At 37.3% G+C, this 25432-nt stretch overlaps 3 protein-coding genes and 1 long non-coding RNA gene across 8 annotated transcripts; 3 read left to right on the plus strand and 1 right to left on the minus strand.

Moving 5' to 3' along the window:
- The first annotated feature begins 935 nt into the window (after positions 1-935).
- On the plus strand, positions 936-23800 carry LOC129429102 (C-C motif chemokine 18-like). Of its 4 annotated transcripts, none has more exons than XM_073856268.1 (3): positions 936-1065; positions 1225-1336; positions 23477-23800. In XM_073856268.1, the coding sequence occupies exons 1-3, from the start codon at positions 996-998 to the stop codon at positions 23601-23603; spliced, it is 309 nt and encodes a 102-aa protein (XP_073712369.1). In that variant the 5' UTR covers positions 936-995; the 3' UTR covers positions 23604-23800. The 4 variants fall into 4 exon arrangements, with proteins under 4 accessions (XP_073712369.1, XP_055041572.2, XP_073712371.1 ...); XM_055185597.2 differs by lacking the exon at positions 23477-23800 and adding an exon at positions 1425-1737; XM_073856270.1 differs by lacking the exons at positions 1225-1336; positions 23477-23800 and adding exons at positions 5956-6067; positions 6152-6470 and having other exon boundaries at positions 991-1065.
- On the plus strand, positions 8509-17102 carry LOC129414923 (G2/M phase-specific E3 ubiquitin-protein ligase). Of its 2 annotated transcripts, none has more exons than XM_055169037.2 (13): positions 8509-8907; positions 9567-9689; positions 9919-10225; positions 10388-10473; positions 10608-10660; positions 11204-11228; positions 12122-12186; positions 12318-12410; positions 13039-13247; positions 14313-14491; positions 14800-14972; positions 15118-15332; positions 16648-17102. In XM_055169037.2, the coding sequence occupies exons 3-13, from the start codon at positions 9934-9936 to the stop codon at positions 16881-16883; spliced, it is 1626 nt and encodes a 541-aa protein (XP_055025012.2). In that variant the 5' UTR covers positions 8509-8907; positions 9567-9689; positions 9919-9933; the 3' UTR covers positions 16884-17102. The 2 variants fall into 2 exon arrangements, with proteins under 2 accessions (XP_055025012.2, XP_055025011.2); XM_055169036.2 differs by having other exon boundaries at positions 8514-8907; positions 13039-13352.
- LOC129414925 (uncharacterized) lies at positions 17186-19189 on the minus strand. The gene is made up of 3 exons (XM_055169038.2): positions 18217-19189; positions 17744-17962; positions 17186-17657 (listed from the first exon to the last, which is right to left on the minus strand). Exons 1-3 carry the CDS (start codon positions 18948-18950, stop codon positions 17450-17452), a joined length of 1161 nt encoding a protein of 386 aa, XP_055025013.2. The 5' UTR covers positions 18951-19189; the 3' UTR covers positions 17186-17449.
- LOC141350604 (uncharacterized) lies at positions 21323-23390 on the plus strand. Its single transcript, XR_012358713.1, has 3 exons — positions 21323-21591; positions 22846-22938; positions 23279-23390. It is a non-coding gene; the product is annotated as an uncharacterized lncRNA (long non-coding RNA).
- Positions 23801-25432: the final 1632 nt, after the last annotated feature.

A 25432-nucleotide genomic window follows, 5' to 3' on the forward strand; every position in this document is an offset into this window, starting at 1 on the left:
TTTTGGTTTTAATTTGAAAAAAAAACATTGAACGAATGATACACGGATTATCATACCACGTGAGTGTTTGTTTTTAAGGTTGTGGTTTTCTGAACATACTCTGATAATGCCACAGTTTTATACACAGTGTTTAAATAACACAGAGAGAGTTGCTCTCATTCTGGGATGCATTGCATGCATGCAACACACTTGGTTTAAAGAGCATATAACTACATAAACTGTGTCAGTGATGCCAGAGTCATTCACTGAATATATTATACACCACTTTGGAAATCAAGGTCTTTTATTCCTTTCACATTACACATCATGGTTATTTGTCTTTAAACAGATACAATGTTCACATGTGATGGTTGATTAGGAAGTGATGTAATAGAAACAGGGGGTAAGGGGGACCAATGACCCCACACAAAAGACCAGAATAGAGGACAATAATCAAAAAAACTTAATTGAGAAAACTTTGTAATTAAATACACAGTATTACTTAAATATGCTCTTCTAATTTAAACTGATGATATAGATAGCAAACCATGATAAAGCATTATCTGTTAACTGTGTAGTTTAAACTCGATGAGTAACTGTTATTAACCGAGCTGTTTGCACATAAAATGTTGTTAACCACACAAAATATTTTCAGTCTAACCACTTTTCACAATAACAAGCCCCAGACTCATCTTACTCCACATAAAGGGACTTTTCTTGCAATGCATTTCACTTGAGAACAGGACTTGCAACCTCAAAATGCTAATGAAAGATGTATTAGGCTTGATTTGAGGTTTTTATGAGCATCATTGCACATCATGGTTTTCCGCCAGGCCTGTGATGTCACTTGCTCCTCATTGGACTGAACCTATGGGGTTTGTGTAGTGGAAAAAGTCCAGCCCCACTCATAAACGCACACCTTATAAATGGCACAGCATCAGCGAGGTGATCAAACTCAAGACGACCTGCCGCTGACAACACAACAAAATTTACTCACAACAACCAAAGACTCCAACATGAGGATTCACTGCATCTTCATCGCCTGTCTCGCTCTCTTCGCCCTCTACTCAGTGGCAAACAGCGAATGTACAATTTTATCTTGATTTTTCTTATATGAATGACGATCTAAAATTTCAAATAATTAATATTTGCAAGGTTACATTTTATTACAAAATTATTTTTATACTGAAATGAATAAATAAATGTACTTACTGTTATAATGTAATTTTGTTTGTTCTTTTTTAGATGCGAATGGTCCTGATAAATGCTGCTTTTCGTATTCCAATATGAGAATCCCAGTAAAGCAGATTGTCGGTTACCAAACAACTGTTCCTGCATGTATAAACAAAGGAATTATGTAAGTCTCTTTTGTTGTATTTTAATTAGAGTCAATAGCAATTGTGAATTTGTTGTAAAATATTTTTTGTTTGTTTTTGAAAATCTAGTTTCTTCATGCAATCTGGAAATGAGATCTGTGCTGACCCAAACGAGAGATGGGCTAAGAGAATGAAAAAACTGGTGGATGCTCGCACCCCGACAAACATGACAGAGGTCAGCTCTGGGGACAGCACTTAAGATTTAACTGAAGTTTTAAATAATTTTTATTTTATGTAAAGAAATAAAACCAGCACATTTTGGAATGAACCTCCACAATGCTATTCATTTAATGCTAAAAAGATTGTGATTATACATTTATAGCAAATTTTTGTATTTGAACTTTAACATAACTATCCACAAATAAACATTACAAAAGACAAATTGTCAAGATTGTATTTTTTAAAATACATTTTAAAAAACAAATATTGAGATCAATTTAACTCACGTAACACAAATTACAATACAATAGTAGTACACATGATGACACTACGAACTAACTCTACTACAATTCTGATGTCAACTACCAATTCATACTTTCTACTAATAAATGAAATAGATAATAAATGTCTATAATATAATAAACATTGCCTCTGTATGCCTCTGTATTCTATACTGAATAATTATGTTGTTTACAAAAATGGGTGTTTTCTGCATGTATTTTAATTAACAAGAGACAATCGGTAGCTGAGGAGCTGACAATGTTCTGGTACAGCCAATACTTGGCTAAATAAAAAGGATTAACTAGTCATCATCAAATTAGGTTTGTAAATATCTATTGCAACTAAGAGGATGTTTACATCTGGTATTAAGATGTGGACAACGCTAAATACAGGTGTAAACAGGATGTAAAACATTTTGAGCTCATCCAGTTTCTACCACATTCAGGGGTAGACGAAAACGTATTAGAACGGATTGCTTTTGTGGTGTAGTAGACAAATGTGGTCAAATGTTGTTTTTCGTGTGTCTGAAAGCTGTGCAAACCTCTCTCATCAATTGCTCCGAAATGTACAAAACTCAGCATATTTATTAACAACATCGGACTCTGACAGAATATTAGTACTCATCAATTTAAACCCGTCATTTCTCCTGCTCGTGTTTTAACAACTCATAGTCAGTGAGTCTGAATCCAGTAGTAGGCGGTGCCTGCCATCACCATCTACTCTACTCGTCAACACGCATCACTCGCGGATAGCTAAATATGGGTAAAGAGGCAGGACGTGGGTACAGCTGAGGTGGCTGGTTGCAGAAACCACGCCCACCTAGCTCGACTCTAGTGACAGCAGTGACAGTTCACCCGTCACTCAAGTGGCAACGCCCTAATTATGCTGAATTTTAAGGCTTAATACAATTTCAATGAATTAGTTACAAAAAAATCAACCCCCCTCACAGTTGTCATGAATGTCAAAATTAGCAAAAATAAACCAAAAACACTTTTTTACCAGGATGTAAACATTATTTTCTACTGTAAAGTTGAGCATTTTAACATGGGGGTCTATGGGAATTGACTCCCTTTTGGAGCCAGCCTCTAGCGGCCAGTCAATGAATTGCAGTTTAAGTCACTTCTGTATTGGCTGCGAGGGTCTCCTCGGTCCAACGCCTAATTCAAATGTCTCAATTCGCTCATTAAATTTCTCACCGTCCACACCAGCATTTACCTGCTGCACGCAGAGCCGTCTCGTACGATGCTGCTAGCATCTCAACCAAAGCTTCCGTTGGATACTGCGACGGCCTCCCAATCAATTTGCCTAAACTTGTTTAATACCACACCTCATTCTAGTTCGTGAAGGTGCTCCCTGTTTGACTGCCGGTAGGGCTTTCCCATCCAATGATGCGAGCATCTCAGCCAAAGCCCCCGTCGGATGCTGCGAGGGTCTCCCCTGTCAAACGCCTAATTCAAATGTCTCATTCCACTCCTCTTCAATGGCTGTGCAAAGTTGCTGTTTTTTTTGCAGGAACTGGTACATACTGTCGTAAACACCGATACAGAGCATTCCAAACCTGCTCAATAAGTGAGATATCCAATGAGTATGCTGGCCATGCAAGAACTGGGGTGTTTTCAGCTTCCATGAATTCTTTACAGATCCTTGCAACAATCATGCTGCAACATGAGGTGATAGTCGTGGATAAATGGCACAACAATGGGCCTCAGGATCTCGTCACGGTATCTCTGTGCATTCAAAATGGCATTAATAAAATTCACCTGTGCAGTTGTTCAAAACATACACCTGCACATATCATAACCCCACAGCATCATGGGACGATCGATCCACAACGCAGAAATCAGCAAATCGCTTACCCACCTAACACAAGTCTGCCATTTGCCCTGTACAGTAAAAACGAGATTCATCCGTGAATAGAACACCTCTCCAAAGTACCAGATGCCATCAAATGTGACCCCCATAAAGATGACGAGCATGCAGATAAGCTTCCCTGAGATGGTTTCTGACAGTTGGAGGTTAAGATGCTGGATGTAGAAGTCCTGGGCTGCTGTGGTTACACGTCTGCCGTTGTGAGGTTGGTTGGATGTACTGCCAATTCTCTGAAATGTCTTTGGAGACGGCTTATGGTAGAGAAATGAACATTCAATTCACGAAAACAGCTCCGGTGATCATTCCTGCAGTTAACATGACAATTGCACGCTCCCTCAAAACTTCTGAGGCAAAAATACAACTGCACATTAAAGAGTGACCTTTTATTGTGGCCAGCCTAAGGCACACCTATGCAATAATCATGCTGTCTAATCAGCATCTTGATATGCCACACCTGTGAGGTGGATGGATTATCTCAGCAAAGGCGAAGTGCTCACTAACACAGATTTAGACAGATTTGTGAACAATATTAAAGAGAAATAATAAATAGTTCAGCTCATGAAAATGGGGGCAAAAACAAAAGTGTTGCGTTTATAATTTTCTTCAGTGTAAAAACGGCTCAGTCTAAGGTATTAAAAACACTACAGTTCATTTTGTCTTTATGCATTACTGATAATTCATTTATGTATATCATATTGCATTTTTGTCAAGAGATCCTTCTAAAAGTTACACATTGCACTTTTAAATCATGTCTGAAGATTTATTTATATTCTCTGGTCTTTGTATAAGTGCATGGTGTGTTTTATTGTAATTGTTTTTATTTAAATTTATTGATTAATTTTCGATTATTCTATATGTACAGCACTTTGGCGTAATAGAACTGACCTTGACCTTTTGCAATGCTAATGCAACGCTCTGCCACTGAGCTGTACAGGAGCACCATTAGGTTGCATTGGTTGTGTTGATTGTTTTTGAGATTGTGGTTGTGGTTTGATGAACATACTCTGATAATGCCTCAGTAAAACTGCTTAGTAACACACTCAATATCCTTTTTAGCAGAGAAATGCGTGTTGTGTTGAGGAGCCACAGACAGCACTGTTGTGTTCTCTGATAATCTAAATGTTTACATAAAGACACACAGAGAGTTGCTCTCATGCTGGGATGCATTACATGCATACAACACACTTAGTGTAAGGAGCCTACACAGTACATAACTACATAAACTGTGTCAGTGATGCCTCAGTCATTCAATGCATATACGCACAACTTTGAAAATCGAGCTGTCTTTTATTCCTTTCACAGAAAACATCATGGTTACTTGTCTTTAAAAAGATACAATGTTCACATGTGAAGAGTGATGAGGAAGTGATGTAATAGAAACAGCGGGTAAGGGGAACAGTGACCCCACACAAAAAAGACCAGAATAGCCTAAATTCTGAGGACAATAAAGAAATAAACTTAATTGAGAACCTAATGCAAAGAACTATACAGTATTACTTAAGCATGCTCTTCTAATATAAAACTGATTACATAGATAGCAAACCATGATAAAGCATTATTTGTTAACTAGTTTAAACTCGATAAGTAACTGTTGATATTAACCGAGCTGTTTGCAGATCTGTTAACCACACAAATGATTTTCAGTCTAACCACTTTTCACCTTAAGCCATCAGTAGAGTGAACTGCAATTTCCTGCATCACAAGCCCCAGACTCATCTTACTCCACAGAAAGGGATTTTTGTTGCAATGCATTTCACTAGAGAACATGGGGCAGGACTTGCAACCTCAAAATGCTAATGAAAGATGTATTAGGCTTGATTTGTGGTTTATATAGCATCATTGCACATCATGGTTTTCCGCCAGGCTTGTGATGTCACTTGTTCCTCATTGGACTGAACCTATGGGGTTTGTGTAGTGGAAAAAGTACAGCCCCACTCATAAACGCACACCTTATAAATGGCACGGCATCAGTGAGGTGATCAAACTGAAGACGACCTGCCACTGACAACACAACAAAATTTACTGATTAACAACAACCAAAGACTTCAACATGAGGATTCACTGCATCTTCATCGCCTGTCTTGCTCTCTTCGCCGTCTGTTCATTGGCAAACAGCGAATGTACGCCTTTATCTTGATTTTTCTTATATGAATGACGGCCTAAAATTTCTAAATCAATATTTGCAAGGTTACATTTTATTACAAAAAATATATTTTTCATACTGTTAGTAAATGAATAAATGAATGAATGTATTTACTGTTATAATGTATTTTTGTTTGGTCTTTTGTAGGTGCACAATATGCTGATAAATGCTGCTTTTCTTTTTACAATATGAGAATCCCGTTGCAGCAGATTGTCGGTTACCAAACAACTCTTCCTGGATGTCCAAACAAAGGAATTATGTAAGTCTTTTTTGTTGTGTTTGAATAAGAATCAATAGCAACTGTGAATTTGTTGTGAAATAAAAAATCTTTTTGAAAATCTAGTTTCATCATGAAATCTGAAAATGAGATCTGTGCTGACCCAAATGAGAGATGGGTTCAGAGACTGAAGAAACTGGTGGACACTCGCACCCTGAAAGACATAGATGTCAGCTCTGGGGACAGCAATTAAGATTTAACTGAAGTTTTAAATCATTTTCATTTTATGTAAAGAAATAAAACCAGCACAGTTTGGAATGTACCTCCACAATGCTATTCATTTAATGCTGAAAAGATTGTAATTATACATTTATAGCTAATGCAATATTTTTTTTGTATTTGAACTTAACATATATATCCACAAATAAACATTACAAAAGACAAATTGTCAAGATTGTATTTTTACACATGATGGGTGTGATCTGCATGTATTTTAACTAACGAGGGACAATTAGTAGCTGAGGAGCTGACAATGTTCAAGTATGAAGTCTGGTACAGACAACACGCATACTTCAAAAAAATCTTTTGGAAAAAAATTACAAAAATAAAAAAATATTTTTTTAGACCCATTTAAGTATTCTGATAGGAGCTAGCACAACAACTGCATTCAATTGTAGGGTTGTTTTAGATTTGTACCTTTACCATCATGATACAATTAAAATCACTTAGGAAAGAAGATTTAAACCAAGAGTAAAACATTAAAGGGACACTTCACCCATTTGCATTAAGCTTTGTATAGTTAGAACCCCAGTCATGTTTTTGAATAGTCGTGCATCATTTCCTCAGATGCCACTGAGACAGGAGAAATACAGATTTAAGTGTTGCACTTTCTTCTTTCAATGATGTAAAAATCATAATTTTGCATTATTGAAAGCAGGAAGTCCAATATCTTTGTTGAGGGGGTAAGACTACAAACACCAACTTTCTCGGTCAAATAGGCACCAAATTCACAAATATGACGCACTTTCAATAAAGATTAATGTTTCGGGTGAAATGCTCCTTTAATGAACGTAAATAGTCTGGCACACGTTAAACATGTTTTAGAGGTTGGCAATACATTGCTGTTCATTATATCTTAGTTCTCTTTTGTGTATTGCACAGTCTACTGCATCAAATCCTTTTAGTTTTTCTTCAGAATTGCACAGTTAAAAGCCCATAAAGCCATTATACTAGGCACCAACTAAATTGAAACTGAGCCACACCAACACTAACTTTGCAAGCACTACTATAACACCTCTAATAAATAAAGCCAACCATTTCCTGCTTCAAGCCTGTGTGGTTTCAAACCATGAGATGACACTTGTTCCTGGGTAAAACAGAGGTAAGTAGTGAAAAGTTATGGGCCCATGTTTTAACAAATTGATACAACAGATCAAAATGGTGAGATCATCACACTGTAAAAAAATGTCTGTAGAAATTACAGTATTAATGGGTATTACTGGCAACTAGCTGCCAGTAACTTACTGTAGATTTTACATTTATGTTATTTACTGGCAACATTTTGTTCAAAGTTAAATGAACATGAATTTTTTTTTGACTTTATCGTCTACAGTAAGTTACTGGCAACCAGCTGCAAAATTACAGCAAATTTTTTAGAGTGATATGCAAGATGACCAACCAACGACAAGACAGACATGAGTGCCAAGCAATGTAATGCCCCGTAAATTCATATGCTGTTGGAAATATTGAATTATAAAATTACTTTTCTAACAGGATTGCAGACTCATTATGGGTGAAAAAGGTGACAAAGATACAAGGACTCATTGCAAAGAACGAGATCTGTTAACCATTTGTGTACCACAAATGGACAGATACTTATATCCCTCTGGGACAAGGAGATTCAACTGCAGTAAATCATCCAAGTTTCAGTAGGAATGTCAAGCTTATTGTGAGTGATTATTTCATTGAGATAAGGGGCTTTGTCCGGAATTGATCGACAGTTCAAAAGGCAAAATGACGATGCAGGGAATTCAAGTTGGTGGTACGTTGCTGGGCATTAGTGAGATAAATTAAAGAGCGAAATTCTAGCGAAACATTTGTCAAAATTCACAGCACTGAAAATATATCTGCAATTGCTAAACAGTATAAAGTACGGTGGCCTCGAGGTGCAATTTTTATTTACAAGATTAAAAACAAATTTACAAGTTTTTTTTAACAAATGTACAAGTTTTTTAAACAAATGTACAATTTTTTAACAAATGTACAAGTTTTTCAACAAATTTACAATAAGTGAACACATTTACAAGTTTTTAACAAATTTACAAGTGTTTAAACAAATTTACAATGAGTAAATAAATTTACAAGTTTTTTTTTAACAAATTTACAATGAGTGAACAAATGTACAAGTTATAAAACAAACATACAATTAAAAAAAAAAATTACAATGAGTGAACAAATTTACAAGTTTTAAAACAAATATACAATTAAAAAAAAAAATGAGTGAACAAATTTACAAGTTTTAAAACAAATTTACGTTTATTACGGAAAGGGTAGGTACAATAGCCGGAAGTGCTCCACACTCCAGTTTAGTAGGTGGCGGTAGTGCACCATAAGCTGGTTTGCCAACCGCCATACAATTTCAGAAGAAGAAGAAGAATAGCCGGAAGTAGTGGCTACAGGAAATGCCCGTTTGTTTTCTTTTTCGAACAGCAGCGTTCATTGTTGTACTATGTTCTGCCCCTACTGCGGCGCCGGGACCCCCATCAACCGTAGCCGTTTCTGTCACAAATGTGGAAAATGCCTAACATTTCTGCCTGACGGCAGTAAAATGGCCTCAAGTTCCGCCGCAGATGATGGCGAAATAGCAACTACTTCAGCAACTAGTAAGTACTTTCTTAAACTAGCTAGCAACAACAAATAGCAACCGGCTTGCTATCCAGTCCAGTCCAGGTGACTGAAGTTGTGTTACTTTCCATCCAACTTTTTAATGCGCATTTTAACTAACGTTATTGGATTAAAAACATCCCGGTTGGGAACACATGAAATGCGCATTAAATTTCTGATGCACATAGATATTTGATTCGCTAGACCCTTACGAAAATTAACCATAGTTTACTACTGTTAAAAAAACATGGTTACTGTAGTAAAACCACGGAAACCACAAAATAAGCATGGTTTTGACAACCATGGTTTTCAAAAACCATAGTTAAACCATGGTTTTGCTCATAGTAATCAATACACAAAAAAGCCAGGGTTACTACACTTTTACCACAATAAAACCATAAGTTAATGCGAATAAAGTTGATGGAAACAGTTGAGTCGCATAGCTTGACGTAACTTTTAAGGAATCACAGCAGACTCGCATCAGTATGAGTGAAAATAGCAGATAGCGAGAAACAAAGTATGTTAAAAAAAACACCTTTATGCTAGAAGTAGTAGCTCTAAAACAATTGTTAATGCCAATATATTCTGTTGATAACACTAACAAGTAACGTTACCTATTAAGAATCTATGTTTATCCCTGACCATGTTCTTATTACAGCTAGCACAAGGTGTGCAACATACAAGCAATTCATGAACTACAAGGCTATCAAGTCACAAGAAAGAACTGAACGAAGAGACACAAAAAAAAACAGCCTTGCCACAAACAAAGAAAAAAGTTCAGGTAAAGTTATGTTGACCTTAATGCATGAAATATGAACAAAAAACAACAACAAAGACAACATTGTTAAACATGTCATTATAGAAATGATGGTCTATATCTACTACCACTATGTCATGTCAATAGTTCAATTTACAGTATATTTTAAATAATAATGACATTTACGTACACAAGATGCTTGAAGAAAGTCTTGTGCAGGCCTATTAATATTAGTATTTTTACATTGTCTTAGATAAACGTTGGATTGATGTTGCGCAATGGAGTCGACCTCAAACCTGTGAGAGGGAAAATGCTCCCATTATGGACCATGCCAGAGGTAGCAGCAGCTGACCTTCTAAAACAGGCTGTCCAGAAATTGAAAACATTCAACAAAGACATGGATGATGGACCCTACCGTCTTCTGTTTCCCGATGGCTCCGAGGTGGTGGTTGTCCCTGGGACCGAAAAGCCATTCCTTTTAGCTGAATATAAAAAAGAAATTGGCAAGCCATATTGCCGCATTACACTTTTTGTATGTCCGGATGAACATTTCCAAGAAGGTTAGTGGATCTGGTAATATTTATGTATTCTTCATGGTTATAATAAAATATAATATAATATAACATAATTTACATGTTTTTCACATTGTCATTGCTGTGATTTGTATAATCATAATGTTAGTCATTATCATAATAATGTGTTTTGATAATTCTTGAATGTAGCATATGCTGATCCTGATTCAGATTCAGATTCCGAAGTCATTGTGAGAACCCGGAGGTCTTTGGAATTCAGTGAGGCGGACACCGTGGTGAGATGATATGAAACAGGCGCTGTAGTTAAGATTATATATACTTGTGCTTTACATGATCAGAAGTGTTTGTACTACGATATTATGACAAATTTAGTTGTTTGTTGTATTCAATTGTATTTCTTCCACTTCAGCTTTGTGAACCTCTGAATGAGAGTACACCCAAACACCAAATCAAGCAAGAAGTGTAAGTTCTAATTTCTCAATTTCAGTTATTTATCAGATGTCATAATTGTAATAGCCCCAGGAAATGTACAGTCATGGCTGAAAGTCTTGGCACCCCTCAGGATTGGTTGGTTTTGGAACAAAACTCACACACTTTTTGAAGTTTTTTTGATGAAATAACCATACCAGGATGTTTTCAATAGCTCATTGCAGCAAAACAACAATTGATTTCCCCAAATTCAACACAAAATGCCACTAAAATGTCGCAGGAAGTCAATACTGCACAGTCAAAAGTATTGGCACCCTTCACAACAAGTGTCTTTTGCAGTGGTAAAAGGAAAATTAATTGTTGTGTTGAGCTATTAAAAATATCCTGGTTTGGTTATTTCGTCAAAAAACCTTCAAAAGTGTGTGAGTTTTGTTCCAAAACTAACCAATCATGAGGGAGGTGTGCCAACAATTTTAGCCATGATTGTCTGACCATAAAAATCGAGCAAATATTATAAAGGTTATTATAGATTACCATAACTTGTATACTCTTCTCTTCCTCTGAATTTCATTTCAGAATGGAAACACAGAAAACTGAGCAGGTATTCAAGTACATTTCTTTTTAAGTCCATTGTTCTGGGTTCCTATTCAGTTTTGAGAATTATTAAAAATGTGATTTGATTTTAAAGCATGGCAGGCTGCTTTTTCATGAAGACAGATTTATTGAAGGCCCGTGGTGAAATGAGGAGGCGACCCAGTGGCGGCTTGTGACTCCTCATCCAAGGGGCGCTAATTCAAATAAGTGTTTGGAGTCTCATGTGTGTGGTTCCCTTTTCCAAAATATGTGTCCTGCGTGTGGAGAGATCCTGTGTGCATCAAGTGTTTTGTCAAAATAAGTGCCTGCTGCACACGCGTCAAAACCGTTTATGATAAAAGAGACGCTCATGTTCACAAAATGCACGCAAGACAATCACTTAACAGTAAACTCTGATTAAGCATGAGATTATGCGAGTATCTGGCAAACGCGAGCATCTCTTTTATCATAAACCCTTTAGACGCATCTGCAGCAGGCACTTATTTTGACAAAACACGTGATGCACATAGGATCTCTCAAAGCGCAGAACACATATTTTGAAATTACGAACCACACACTTGACGGGCTACATACATGTTGTGACAAACTTTGCATCGTGCGCCCTCAAAAAAAAGAAGTCACCAGCCGCCACAGAGGCGACCCCAAACCTTTTGATAGACGTGAGAATATCAGTTAGAAAGGCCGTTTTTTTTTTTTTTGATAGCTTGGCAAATGCTTGTTTTACTTGTTGTGGTGTTAAGTGGTTACATTGATTACAAAAGTGTATGCCGGTGACCAGTAGGTTTTCTAAATTTGACTGTTGTAAAATTATGGAATCTTGAAATGGGAACTGTATAGGAATTTCAAACCCTGCTTGTGGTGTTTGACAATAAAAAAATATTCTGTCAATTTCCTTTTCAGATTGTCATATCTGATTCTGAGGATTGTCCGGATCCACCTAAACCAGCCATGTTAAAGTACTACAGGTATCCATATTAATGTAGAACTATATTACCAAATGATCAATATACTTTTACCACTACTGTATAGTACGGTTTTGACTATGTACAGTGTTGGCTAAGGTTAGAAAGCTTCTTGTCTGGCTCAACCTTTACAGCACATACACATGTGTGTATGCACCACAAACCGAGGAGGAGGAGGAGGATGACATGCCTGCTCCTGTTCCTATGGATGTAGGGGGCAAGACAATGTAAGTTGGTAACTGCAAAGAAATAGAACTTTTATTGTAATGACTTTTAAGATTGAATTTGCAACATGATCATTATTAGACAGACATTTGATAGCCACGTCCTACTCAACCCAGCTTATGTTTCAGCTACATTATAAATCAAGCTACATGTCTGCCATTCACTTAGAGCCTGTTTACATGTGTCACTAGAATGTGTCTAGGGCTATCCAATCACAAGTGGCTCGTTCTAAATACCCTAAGTGGAGGTGGTTTGAGACGCATGTATACACATGTTCTGTAGTGTAAACACACAATTTTGCATTTTGATGCGTCTTTTATGGTGACACAATAGATAATGAAGTATGTAATACTAGACATAGAATGTAGTACGTTAGCAATCACTGTGGCGCATGGGTTTATAAAGTCAAGATCCTTTATCAGCCGTCATTTTAACAAGTTCTTAGTCAATTAAGCCCACTTCTATAAGAAGTCAGCAGTGTTGGTTTACAGGCAGTCTAGCATGTCTGTATATTGATGAGTGGACAAAGATGGAATTACTACATGTCAAAGTAGCCTTTCACTGCACATCACAATCAGATTATGTTTCTTGCTGTTTTCACCAATGCAAGACCCTTTTGTGTAACTGTAGGATGGACTCCGACATTACATTACCGGATATCATCTATGATCTTTCTCAAAGTATTGATCATGGAAGGGTCAGCAGGTTTAATGTTTGCCGGTCAGATGTGTGGGATGGAGCTCTACGAGGTTTCAAGCGAAGCACATTTTCAGAAAAATGCGACCTGTTGGTCAGATTTACTGATGATGCTGGGGTGTTTGAAGATTCTGTGGATACAGGTGGGCCAAAAAGAGAATTTCTGACTCTCCTAATGAGTCATCTGAAAAATCGCCCGATTTTCAGTGGACCAGAAGGGCATCGTTACATTACCTATAATGCGAAGGGTATGCATGGTTTTGTACTTACACTACACATTTATATAATTTATATGTTCTTTTACTTTAAAATGGCTCCGGTCATCAACCAGTTGAATTATGCTTGGTTGTCTTAAAGGACAAATCTGGCGCAAAATGACCCATAACTCCTTACTTTCAGTTTTCTATCCCCTATTGGGTCTGCTTTAAGCTGCCTGTCCATAACTTGGCCGGTTGTCCAAAATTGTCTCATTCTTTTTCCTATGGGCTGCATGTGATGACCTTGAACAACAGGGTTATGGGTCATTTTGCACCGTATTTGTTATTTTAAAGGGATACTTCATCGATTTGAATTAAGCTTTGAATAATTAGAAACCTAGTAATAATTTTGATTGGCTGTGGTATCTACCTGGATTTTCCCCCTGGGAGTGAAATTTCTGTATTTCTTTTCTGAATTGGTGAAGTATTCCTTATAGGGACTGTAAGTAGGGTTTTAAGTGTTTTATTAATCAAAATCAATGTCTTTATTCATAAATATGTCCTCGTTGGTGTCAAATGACCTCTGCCAGTGATCTGACTTTTCTTTGTAAGCTTAGAATTTCTTCTCTTTACTAACATTGAACGGGTAAGTCCAAGGAGGCTTCCATGTCGTTCCGCCGTATTGATAAACTGTAATAGCAGAGAGGGACAAAAAGCACTAGCCTACCAACGCGTTTCCACAACGCGTTTCCATTCAGAACACGTGAACCAGCTGACACGGACAAGGAGATCAGTGATTACATAATGGCTACTGTAGTTGCAACACGCTTTTGGAAAGGCGAGGCACTAGAGAGCACTGTTCGTTTGAATGCAAAATACAATTTTACCACTAGATGGGGGTAAATCCTACTTGCAGTCCCTTTAAAATGACCACCATTCTTTTTTTGAATGTAAGGTGCTGTGTTTTAGTTTTGAAAATGAATGATTTGAATTAATGATTTTCATTCGCAGCTGTCAGGGAGGACGAGTACTTCCTGGCAGGAAAGATGATCGCAGTTTCAGTAGTACATGGCGGTCCGGGCCCTCATTTCCTGTCAGAAGATTTTGTGCATTTCCTTGCAGGCCAGCCCTCTTTCAAAGCCACAGTTAATTTAATAACCGACGAAGAGATAGGGCAAGCTTTGAGAGAGGTAGGAAAAGAGTTAAGGCCCTGGCAAGGTCTGGTATCCTCAGTGTGATCAACCAAGGCATTAAAATTTAAAGTTTTGGATGCTCAACACTCACAGTTAATGTGCACAGTTAGCGTTTGGCGCTTCACACTGAGGTGTTCCGAACTTGCAAGACACTGAAAGCTGTATGTAGGGAATGATTTATTTATGAGCACATGTACTGTATCTTCATCATGTGATTTAACCAAAAATGGGATCAAAAGAGATTGAAGAGATACTGTAGAAATGGTTTGTATACTGAATGTTTCTTGGTCTTTTCTGTCTTCTAGATTGAGAGTGCTGCTTCCTTGGAAGATCTGCAAGACTGTACTCTTAAGCATAGCACGATGTTGCAGACTGCAGGGTGCTTCAGATCTGTGAAGTCCCTTGAGGACAAGATGACCATTGTATCCGACTTCCTGAGATGGTTTATCATTGATCGTAACATGTGTGTGATTGACAGGTATTAATCTATCTTGTATGAAATTAAACGTATAAAAGTCTTTGGCAGCCAATGGACATGTTTTTTGCTTGTTTGTTGGAATTTTGCTTGCAGATTAGTGACACGTAAATTAGGAAATAATCTGTCTGTTACATGTTTTCTCCAGGTTTAAAGAAGGACTCTCAGCTCTTGGATTGTACAACGCACTGCAGCTGTACCCAGCACTGCTGTCCCCTGTCCTGTGCCATGTAGAAAAGCAGCTCACGGCTGAGTTGCTGGAGGATCTCTTCAGGCCAGACTTGAGTCCATTGGGGAGCAATAGGAGGGTCAGAGAGGGAAAGACCCTGGGATTTTGGAATGACTACCTCCTTGATTGTCAAGGTTTGTAAAAAGTGCAAAATCCACTATTTTAAGTTAGTTTTTTTATGATTGCTTAAGCACATTTTTTAACTATTGGCTATTTTTGCAAAACTCAAACAAAAAGGAAAACATTTCACCAAATCAGACATTGTAGTTCTCTTGCAAAAGCTAACACACCTTGCCTAACGCTGGTTTCACACCGCAAGCGTGAGCAGCGCGCAAGTGGCACATGTTTTTTTCGGCACCCATGTTAACAAGTTAAAGCATGCACACCGCACGCATAAGCAGCGCATGCTCACGTGGCAGGGGCGTTGCTGAAGCAGCTGTGCTGCGATCGTTTCGGCGTCGGCTCTAGTTTTGCTGCGCTGCTCACGCTCAATTAAAGTGACAGTGCATTGTTTATGCTTTAAATGGTCGTGGATTGATTTGAAATTTTAAAATGAAATAACGAATGTGACGCCAAGTTTGTTTCAAACAGTCATGACTTTGAACAATTTAAAAAAAAAGCAATGAAATATTTAAAAACACACTGTTGCCAGGAGTCCTCATCTATCCTAATAATCTTCAGAGAAATAGATACATCTATAAATTTAAATCTTATGCTTAAACTATTGAAGGGAAACACGATCGACTGCTTCATGCTGTTAATCACTGAGTGAATGTTTTATTTTATCGTAAAACTTCAGAGAAACAGATTTAATAATGTGCCATGGGCTTTTTATGTCTATAATTGTGTTTTGTGTCTACATCTATCATTACACTGACCAGAACAGCATGAAAAAAATGTGAGTTAAACAAATCACAGTTATATAAATTACACTGACCGTCAAAAAGCGTCTTAAAGAGGTTTTGCTCATAAATGCATGTAAAATAAAGTAATGTGTACTTATGATTTTTATACTGTTATTAAACTGCACAGTATGCACTGCAAACGCAGCCGGTGTAAAAGCACAATGGCCACGCGCAGCAAACGCTCTCCTCACATGCTGCTCGCGCTTGCGGTTTGAAACCTTTGTAAAAATTGTGTTTTCGTATTGAGTGTAAAGCAGTAAGTTATGTTTACAGTTCTGCAAAAAGAGTGATGTGCAGGGGATTGTTCCTACAGTTTTGTTGTGTAACAAAATTGCAAACTGAGTGCAAAGCTGTGTTTGTGCTTTTAGTTTTGCAAACTCAGTGAGTGGTTTTGCTATACAAAGTAATAGTTTTAGAAAGTGTGCTATAAGAATCACGGTTAGCGTTTAAGCATTCAGAAGAAAAAAAACAGTAGTAAAGTACTTTATAAGGAATTCAACTTTTTAACACCAGGATGTTTGTGAACAATTATATTCATTTATAGAAGGCCAGACTGCTGTATCAGTGGAGGAGGTGCTCATGTTTGCCACTGGACTGAATTCTCTCCCCCCATCTGGGCTGAACCCGCAGCCAAAACTGGAATTCATTGAAGATTCACCATATCCAATGGCAAATACGTGTGCTAACACATTGAAATTGCCAGTGTTAAGTAATTTTGAACTCTTCAAGTCCAATATGGACTTTGGCATTCAGAACTCTCCTGGTTTTGGCTGCTTCTAAAAGCAATCAGGGTTGTATTAGCTGTACACCCATTTACCTACACCAAATGATTCGTTCAGGAACAGTAAACCATGTTCTTTTACTGTCTACATTTAATGTGTCTACTGTTTGACTAGACTGCTAGAATCAATGGCTATTTTGCTTTTATTGACTAGAGTTTTCTGCCATTGACTTGTATTTGTCAGTTCTCTGTGCACTGTCTGTCAACCATTGTTGTATGACACATTTTTGTTCAGGAACGGTAAACCATGTTCTGTTACTGTCTACATTTACTGTGTCTACTGTTTGACTAGACTGCTAGAATCAATGGCTATTTTGATTTTTATTGACTAGAGTTTTCTGCCATTGACTTGCATTTGTCAGTTCTCTGTGCACTGTCTGTCAACCATTGTTGTATGACACATTTTTGTTCAGGAGCAGTCTTTTTACTGTAATGTTAAAATGGAGTGTAATCTTATGTGGATGTCTTTAAATGACATGTATTTCTAAGAACATAAAACATAATAAAAGAAATGGTTTTATAAACATCTGTTTAATTGTTTCATTGTACACAGTAAATAGTGCAATTACAGCTGTCCAATTTCTTTGAGCCGTAGATAAAGTTCTGATGCAGACTCCCAGTTTCCTGGCTGCTGTAATTGGAAGTGCTCCATTACATAGTCCAAGTACTCCTGAATGTTTGCATCACCACATGGAGTCAGAGATGGATTTGCTTCTGGAAATGCATCCAGTTCTTCCGGGTCAACCCCAAAGCCGCAGTCTCTGGAGCCAAATCTAAATGAAGTGTATCTTTAAAATCCATGTACATTTGACATAGTAATTAAATGTTGAGTTATAGGGAAGTAAGCCATCCACATTACCTGTGTGGTAGATGAAACAGCTCATTGGGCACTCCTCCAGGACAAGAAGCCATTCGAGACGGGCGAATCCTGTGAGTGTTCCATAGTTCCACACATTCGTCCAGATCTCTCTGAATAACCTCATTAAAGCAATACCTGAGGACACATTGGTCTTCGTGACTACCACTGAAGTGTCCCAAGTCTCTCAGGTCTGCAAACAACTCCATCCAAAATTGAGATCTGTAAAGGAATACATTCAACTGGTCAGCAATTTTACTGAATGTACATAGGCCTGCAGAGGAAAATGCACATAATTGTCATACATTTACATTTATTTACATACACTTGAAAAGTATGTTAATTTGGGATGTAAATTTCCATTGGTGTAGTGTCACATTTTAAAAAGTAAAATGCCTATTTCATGCAATAAATAGGATAGTATTTGTGTAAGGATAAACAATGAGTAAAGTGGGATTGTATTTAATATCACATACCTTGACTTTCTTAATATGGACCACCATGACTCGATTCGCTGATTGCTAGTGGATGTGCCATACATATGGCTGGACGCACCGGAGAAGTGGTCAGTGTGCTGGTGACGCAGGGTGCACTGAATTGCGGCCATTATGCCGTTCTCTGTTCCGCAGTCCGTCCGCAGTCTCATTGGGACCAGCCCAAGAGATCGTACACAAGACAAGTAATTAGCGGCGATGACAGATGGGTTGTTGTTTGTTGGGCCACAGACCAGCCACAGCACCTTCCGGGAGAACCCGTCTATGCATCCTGAGATGGCCAAGCCAAACGGTTTTAACTTGTCATAACCATCTGCATGCCACAGATAATTAGGGCCCATTGAGTAATATGTTCTTCGTACAAACCTCCTTCGCGATCTCCTTTCGCACCCGACAGGATTGAGCTCACGGAGGAGAACCATCACATCACCCCGTTTTACAGTCAGCTGGTACTTCTGCTTTAGCGCTTGCCACATTGTTCTATATCCAAAAAGTTGCCCAGGCCCACGAAGTTCCAGTCTGATCGCACTCCTCACTATATTCCTTGGGGAATATCCTTTACGACGAGACATCCCAGCCTCTTTTAGCTTGTATTTTAAACCGCGCAGACTAATTCTTACCCCGTGTAATGTGGCCATCATGTCAACTATGACATTATAAGAATGGCCTCGATTGAAGTAGTAAATTAACTGCCGAATTGTAGCTTCGTCATACATTTTAACAACTTCTAACGTTACCTGGAAGGCTAGAAGTGTGATGTGTTTGACAACAATCTTCTTCTTCTGTTTTTTTTTTGGGCGAATGGCAAACAGCTTTAAGGTGCATTACCGCCACCTACCGGTTAGGAGTGTGTTTAACAAAACACGCGCCTTTCCTGTAGCCACTACTTCCGGCTATTGTACCTACCCTTTCCGTAATAAACGTAAATTTGTTTTAAAACTTGTAAATTTGTTCACTCATTGTTTTTTTTTTTAATTGTATATTTGTTTTAAAACTTGTAAATTTGTTCACTCATTGTAATTTTTTTTTTAATTGTATATTTGTTTTATAACTTGTAAATTTGTTCACTCATTGTAAATTTGTTAAAAAAAACTTGTAAATTTATTTACTCATTGTAAATTTGTTTAAACACTTGTAAATTTGTTAAAAACTTGTAAATGTGTTCACTTATTGTAAATTTGTTGAAAAACTTGTACATTTGTTAAAAAATTGTACATTTGTTTAAAAAACTTGTACATTTGTTAAAAAAACTTGTAAATTTGTTTTTAATCTTGTAAATAAAAATTGCACCTCGAGGCCACCGTAATAAAGACCAAGCATTGGCTCAAAATTCTCGGATAGTGGAAACGAACACAATATCAGAGGGAGAGTAAGACCAACCATTTACTTTGTTTGAGTTGAGAGCGATATGTTATCTAAGAGATATCACACATTGGGATTATTTAATATGGTATGATAAGCTGGGAAAGTCCCGTTAGCATGGAAGCAGTCTGTGATCGTTCCAATACTCAAACCTGGGAAAAACTCATCAGATCCATCTAGTTACAGACCTGTAGCATTAACATTAGGGAAAATATGGAGAGAATAGTCACAGATAGATTAGAATATTATAAAAAGTAAAAATCTTTTCTCAAAATTTAAATCTGGTTTCGTAAGGGAAGAGGAACAATGGATTCTATATGACAGCTGGAATCAGAAGTTAGGAAAGCTCAGACTAATAAATAGTGTAATTGTTGTTTTCTTTGATGTGGAGAAGGCTTATGGAGATGGTCTGCTTATTAAGCTCAGTAATTCTGAGGGTTTTAGACTTGAGCAGGAGAACAATATTCAAAAAACATACAGTCGAAAATCGTACCCCTCAAGGCAGTGTATATGAGGCACAATACTGTTTAACATTATGATTAATTATATCTTCAGTCAAGTAGACTGAAATATTGGAAGATCGCTCTATGCAGATGATGGGGAACTTTGGATTAGGGGCCGAAATATAACATATTTAAGGCATAAAATGCTAAATTCAATAGAAATGGTAGGAAGATGGACAAATAAATGGGGTTTTAAACTTTCAATCTCAAAAACACAAGTTATATGTTTCTCTAGACAACACAAAACAGTCCCACTCACATTATATGGACAAGACCTTGAACAGGTTAATGTAATGAGATTCTTAGGAATACTCTTTGATGAGAAGATGACCTGGGGCCAGCACATAGATAAATTCAAGAGCAATGTAAAACGATTAATAATGTCTTGAGCATTTAAGACGTCACCGATATCTGCATTACAGGTTGAGACAGGATAAATGCCACTGGAAACCATTAAAATTTTCTGTAATGGTTTTATTGTTTTTTTTCCAGAAAGGTGGTCATAGCCTCAGATAGTTTATCTGCATTATCAAGCTTACAATCCAGAAACGCATCATGCAGGCAGGACATATCTACCAAATATTTCAGTTGCTTCTTACATTCCAAGACAGGTGGCTAACGGTCTCATTTCTTTGGGTTCCCAACCATGAATGGGTGGAAAGAAATGAAATTGTTGATAGCTTGGCAAAAAGCTCAATAAAGCATGGAAAAGTTGACATACAAGTTCCACTGTGTAAAGCAGAAATTAAAACCATTATAAAAGGTCACACACTAAAACTATGACAGGATTTTTGGGACATATCAGACACTGGGAGACACACTTACAATATGCAAAAACAAGTCGGTGTAGATATGAGACAGGGCAGAAATCCAAAAAAACAGATGGCAATTACAAGACATCCTACTGTATTCTGTGGCTACTGTAATGCACAAGAAACCGTAGAACACATTCTGATACACTGCAAGAAATATGAGGAGGCTAGAAATGAGTTGGAAAATCAAATCGGACAACAAAACATGACAATAGAATATTTATTAGGAAAAACATTTTATAAAAGTCTAGATTATGTAATTATATACCTATAAACTACTGGATTAATTGACAGATTATAATGGGATAGGCTCATTTTTTTTTATCCGCTGTCCAGTAGGTGGCGGTAATGCACCTTTAAGCTTGTTTGCCAACCACGATTTCAAAGAAGAAGAAGAAGAAGAAGGGCCTCAAACCGCCTACTTCCATACTATATAGTAGGCAAAGAGTACGAGAAGTAGTGCTATTCGCCTACTATATAGTATGGAAGCATGCGGTTTGGGACGCAGATTTTGGGGCTCATGACAGGGGCACTGTTTGTGGACGTACGCAGTAACGCTTTTCGGTGAGAGACGCTAATTACGCTATCTCTACAAAAGATCGTGAGCTGAGCTGCAACCTGTACGGAACTGACGTGTGACTGAGCTGTGTACCTGCAAAACAGCATTTCTAATCATTTACGTGGGTATTGTTTGATCCCCATTTGTTTTGAAACTGGACTAATAAATGAACATACATTGCTCAGCTGAGCAGACTATTTTACCTAAACGGACAGTATGACGAACAGTTTAGTAAGATTGATGGTTAACAACGTGTACATAAACAAGTTAGTTTTAATAGGCCCTTTTACAGCGCACGTTATCAAATAGCCTGCGCGCGTATTTTGGCAACAGAAGTGGTGTTATTCCCCATTGGTTTTAACGTGTCAGCAACTCAGAAAGTTTATCAAAACTAGTTTACCAGCATCAAAATGTCTGGTTGTTGCATTTTGTTGCACTAATATAATATACTAATACCGTACACGAATATGCATCTGGCAACTTCATTTTTTGGCCATCTGCTAACGTCTTCTATCCACTCCACTAAAGTAGGCTACACGGATCTGGAGCTGTGTTGAAAATGTTGATAAAGTCAAACTTTTTAAGATACGTTGTCTGTGTTGGTTCACTGCTGATTCTTGCCATACTTCTGTTGCCAAAATGCGCGCGCATACGCTGCCACGTCATCATTGTGTACAAACAGTAAACGGGTCTATTGGTCACGTTCAGTCACTATTTCATACTTGTTTTGTTGTCTGACAACAGAAGCAGACAATATACCAACGAAAAACCTTTTTAGGCATTCGGCTGTATTAAAATAGTTTGTGACCATTCGAAGAGTAAGAGAATTTAAAAAGCTACACATATTCGACCTCCGGAAAATGCAGCTTTCCATTTGAAAAGAAACACCGTTTTCGGTTCACTTCCACGGACGAATAAGTTAACCAAGGCCATTTCTCAATCCAAAGGCTGCATCCTCTGGAGGTCGCATTTGTAGGCTGCATACTGTATGTCATCAAGACTTATTTCTTATTTCAGACTATCAACAATTATAAAGTTGACTATTATTCTTTGTAAATTGTTGTAATATGCTTACGCCCTGCAAATACTTAGTACACTTAAATAAATCAGGCTTGATGATGTATGTAGCCTTAGGATTTTAAGAAACATTTCCCAGACCGGTGCATCACTTTTTGTAATCCCCCAGAAACACGTCCGTTGACGTTTCGTCTGCTTGCAGCAGGTTTCTGTATTTGTTTGTGTTGTGAGAATTTGCAATGTGTTTCTTTTTGTTTGTGTTGCAAGTACATGCAGCACGTGTGTTGTCAAAGTAATGAAGATGTTTTCTTGATTTGCTGGTGTTTTTTCTATTTGCTTGTGTTTTCTTTCGTTGCAGTGCAGTGACTCTTGTCGTCCAACATGAAACTTCACTGCATCTTCATCGCCTGTCTCGCTCTCTTCGTCCTCTGCTCACTGGCAAGCTCCCAAAGTTCGTCTTTTTCTTAATGTGTCATTTTCTTTTACAGATGGCTTTAACAAACTGCTTAATGTTTATTTTGAAAATATTTTTTATTTGTATGAATACACAAAATGTAATGTTAATTATAACACATTTTATCACTGCACCTGTTTCGCTCTCTTTGCCTTGCTGACTGGAAAACAGAATGTACGCCTTTATCTTGATTCTTCATATATGAATGACAAATACAATTTCAAATAATCAATATTTGCAAGATTACATTTTATTACAAAATGATTTTTATACTGTTAGTAAATAAACAAATAAATGTGTTTACTGTTATAATGTATTTTTGTTTGTTCTTTTGTAGACGCAGAAGGTCCTGATAAATGCTGCTTTTCTTATTCCAATATAAGAATCCCATTAAATCTGGTTGTCGGTCACCAAACAACTGTTCCTTCATGTCTAAGCAAAGGAATTATGTATGTTTCTTTTGTTGTAATTTATTTAATTCAATAGCAATTGTGAATTTGATGTAAAATAAAAAAATATATTTTTTAAAATCTAGTTTCTTGTTGGAATCTGGACATGAGATGTGTGCTGACCCAAACGAGAGATGGGTTCAGAGACTGAAGAAACTGGTGGACGCTCGCACCCTGACAGACATAGAGGTCAGCTCTGGGGACAGCAATTAAGATTTAACTGAAGTTTTAAATCATTTTCATTTTATGTAAAGAAATAAAACCAGCACATTTTGGAATATACCTCCACATGCTATTCATTGATTGCTGAAAAGATTGTGATTATACATTTAGAGCAAATTCTATATATATTTTTTGTATTTGAACTTAACATATATATCCACAAATAAACATTACAAAAGACAATTTGTCAAGATTGTTTTTTTAAAAAACACACTTTAAAGAAAAATATTGAGATCAATTTAACCCACGTAAATTAATAAGTTGTTCAAAAATAGCAGCAAGAGTAGTACACACGATGACAGTACTAAAAACTAACTCTTCTACAGCTTATAAAAACGTATTTCTGGGTTTTTTGGCTTGTTAGCTGTACAGCTTTTAGGCATTATTCTGTTTTTGTTATAAGCCAGAAATGACAAGGAGGGGGCCTCTCGCAATACAAAGTCAATGAAGACGGTTGAATTGTTTTTCCCCGGTGGGCGTGGTTTTCAAATACTGCGATCTGTGTCTATTGCAGTTTACCTGCCACTCAAGTGGCCACGCCCTTAATTATGCAGAACTTTAATGCTTAATAGAATTTTAACGGATAGTTACAAAGAAATTCACCAACCTCACAGTTGTCATGAAGGGCAAAATTAGCTATATAGACCAAAACACTTTTTGTACCACGCTGTAAATGATTTTCTACTGTAAAAGTTGGGCATTTTAACATGAGGGTCTATGGGAATTGACTCGCTCTTGGAGCCAGACTCTAGTGGCCAGTTAATGAATTGCTGTTTAAGTCACTTTCCTATTGGCTTCATATTCTGATAGGAACTAGCACAACAACTGCATTCATTGGTAGGTTTGTTTGGCACCTTTTCCACCACGATACACACAATTAAAATCACTTTGGAAAGAATTGTGTGAAGTGCACAGTCTACTGCATTACATTTTTTTAGTTTATTTTTCTTCAGAATCGCACAGTTAAAACATAAAGCCATTATACTAGGCAACAACCAAATTGAAATTGAGCCACGCCAACACTTACATCGCAAGCTGCACTACTTTAACACCTCTAATAAATAAAGCCAACCATTTCCTGCTTCAAGCCTGTGTGGTTTCAAACCATGCGATGACACTTGTTCCTGGTTGGACAAAACAGAGGTAAGCAGTGAAAAGGTATGGGCCCATTTTTAAATAAATACAGCAGATCACAATGGTCGGTGTATTCAATGCCGAGCTCTGAGCCCTCTCCATGGACAGCACACCAAATACGCATTTCAATAACTTTATCTGACTTATTTGTACTTGTGAACTCATGAATTAATCAGTTTTTCTGTTTGGTTAATGACAAGCCAACCACCTGTAGGAGCTACATGACTGATCATCTGACTCACTTTTACCATGATGTCGACAAAGTCTTCCAGAATACTAAACCCAGTCAAGCAGTAAGTGACATTACTGTACGTACATATCAGGTAAAGATTATAAAATTATTACAGTTGCTAAACAAAAATTTTTTTTTACCACAGAACCTCTGTCTTTCCACCCATGAAAGTTACCCAGTGTCATGACAAATCGAGTCCCCCAACAATGTTTTTTCAGGGATGGTGGCACCATCAGAAAAAATATAACACAATATACTTATTCAACAGCCCAAAAATAACTGCAAACTACTGTAGTTGGCATAGTTTGTGCTTTCTTTTTTTTGAGCAGTCTGTATGTAAAGTATCGAGTTTAGAGACAGTGCTGCATTAGATCAACGCACTGCCATCAACAGGACATGACTAGGTATTACATTTAAGTTGTGAGTGTAATCTGTCAAAATGGCGTTCAGATTT

The sequence above is a fragment of the Misgurnus anguillicaudatus genome, chromosome 18, assembly GCF_027580225.2.
Source record: "Misgurnus anguillicaudatus chromosome 18, ASM2758022v2, whole genome shotgun sequence".
Taxonomy (NCBI): Eukaryota; Metazoa; Chordata; class Actinopteri; order Cypriniformes; family Cobitidae; genus Misgurnus; species Misgurnus anguillicaudatus.

What these genes read in the sequence shown, in the direction of transcription:
- LOC129414923 (XM_055169036.2), top strand. Translation starts at nt 9,934, where the DNA reads ATGTTGCGCAATGGAGTCGACCTCAAACCTGTGAGAGGGAAAATGCTC. An exon ending in GCCATGTTAAAGTACTACAG is followed by an intron (nt 12,187 to 12,317) that starts GTATCCATATTA and finishes CAACCTTTACAG; the next exon opens with CACATACACATGTGTGTATG. An exon ending in AACATGTGTGTGATTGACAG is followed by an intron (nt 14,973 to 15,117) that starts GTATTAATCTAT and finishes TGTTTTCTCCAG; the next exon opens with GTTTAAAGAAGGACTCTCAG.
- LOC129414925 (XM_055169038.2), bottom strand. Translation starts at nt 18,950, where the DNA reads ATGTATGACGAAGCTACAATTCGGCAGTTAATTTACTACTTCAATCGA. An exon ending in TCCATATTAAGAAAGTCAAG is followed by an intron (nt 17,963 to 18,216) that starts GTATGTGATATT and finishes ATTCCTTTACAG; the next exon opens with ATCTCAATTTTGGATGGAGT. An exon ending in CTGTTTCATCTACCACACAG is followed by an intron (nt 17,658 to 17,743) that starts GTAATGTGGATG and finishes CACTTCATTTAG; the next exon opens with ATTTGGCTCCAGAGACTGCG.
- LOC129429102 (XM_055185597.2), top strand. Translation starts at nt 996, where the DNA reads ATGAGGATTCACTGCATCTTCATCGCCTGTCTCGCTCTCTTCGCCCTC. An exon ending in CTCAGTGGCAAACAGCGAAT is followed by an intron (nt 1,066 to 1,224) that starts GTACAATTTTAT and finishes GTTCTTTTTTAG; the next exon opens with ATGCGAATGGTCCTGATAAA. An exon ending in TGTATAAACAAAGGAATTAT is followed by an intron (nt 1,337 to 1,424) that starts GTAAGTCTCTTT and finishes TTGAAAATCTAG; the next exon opens with TTTCTTCATGCAATCTGGAA.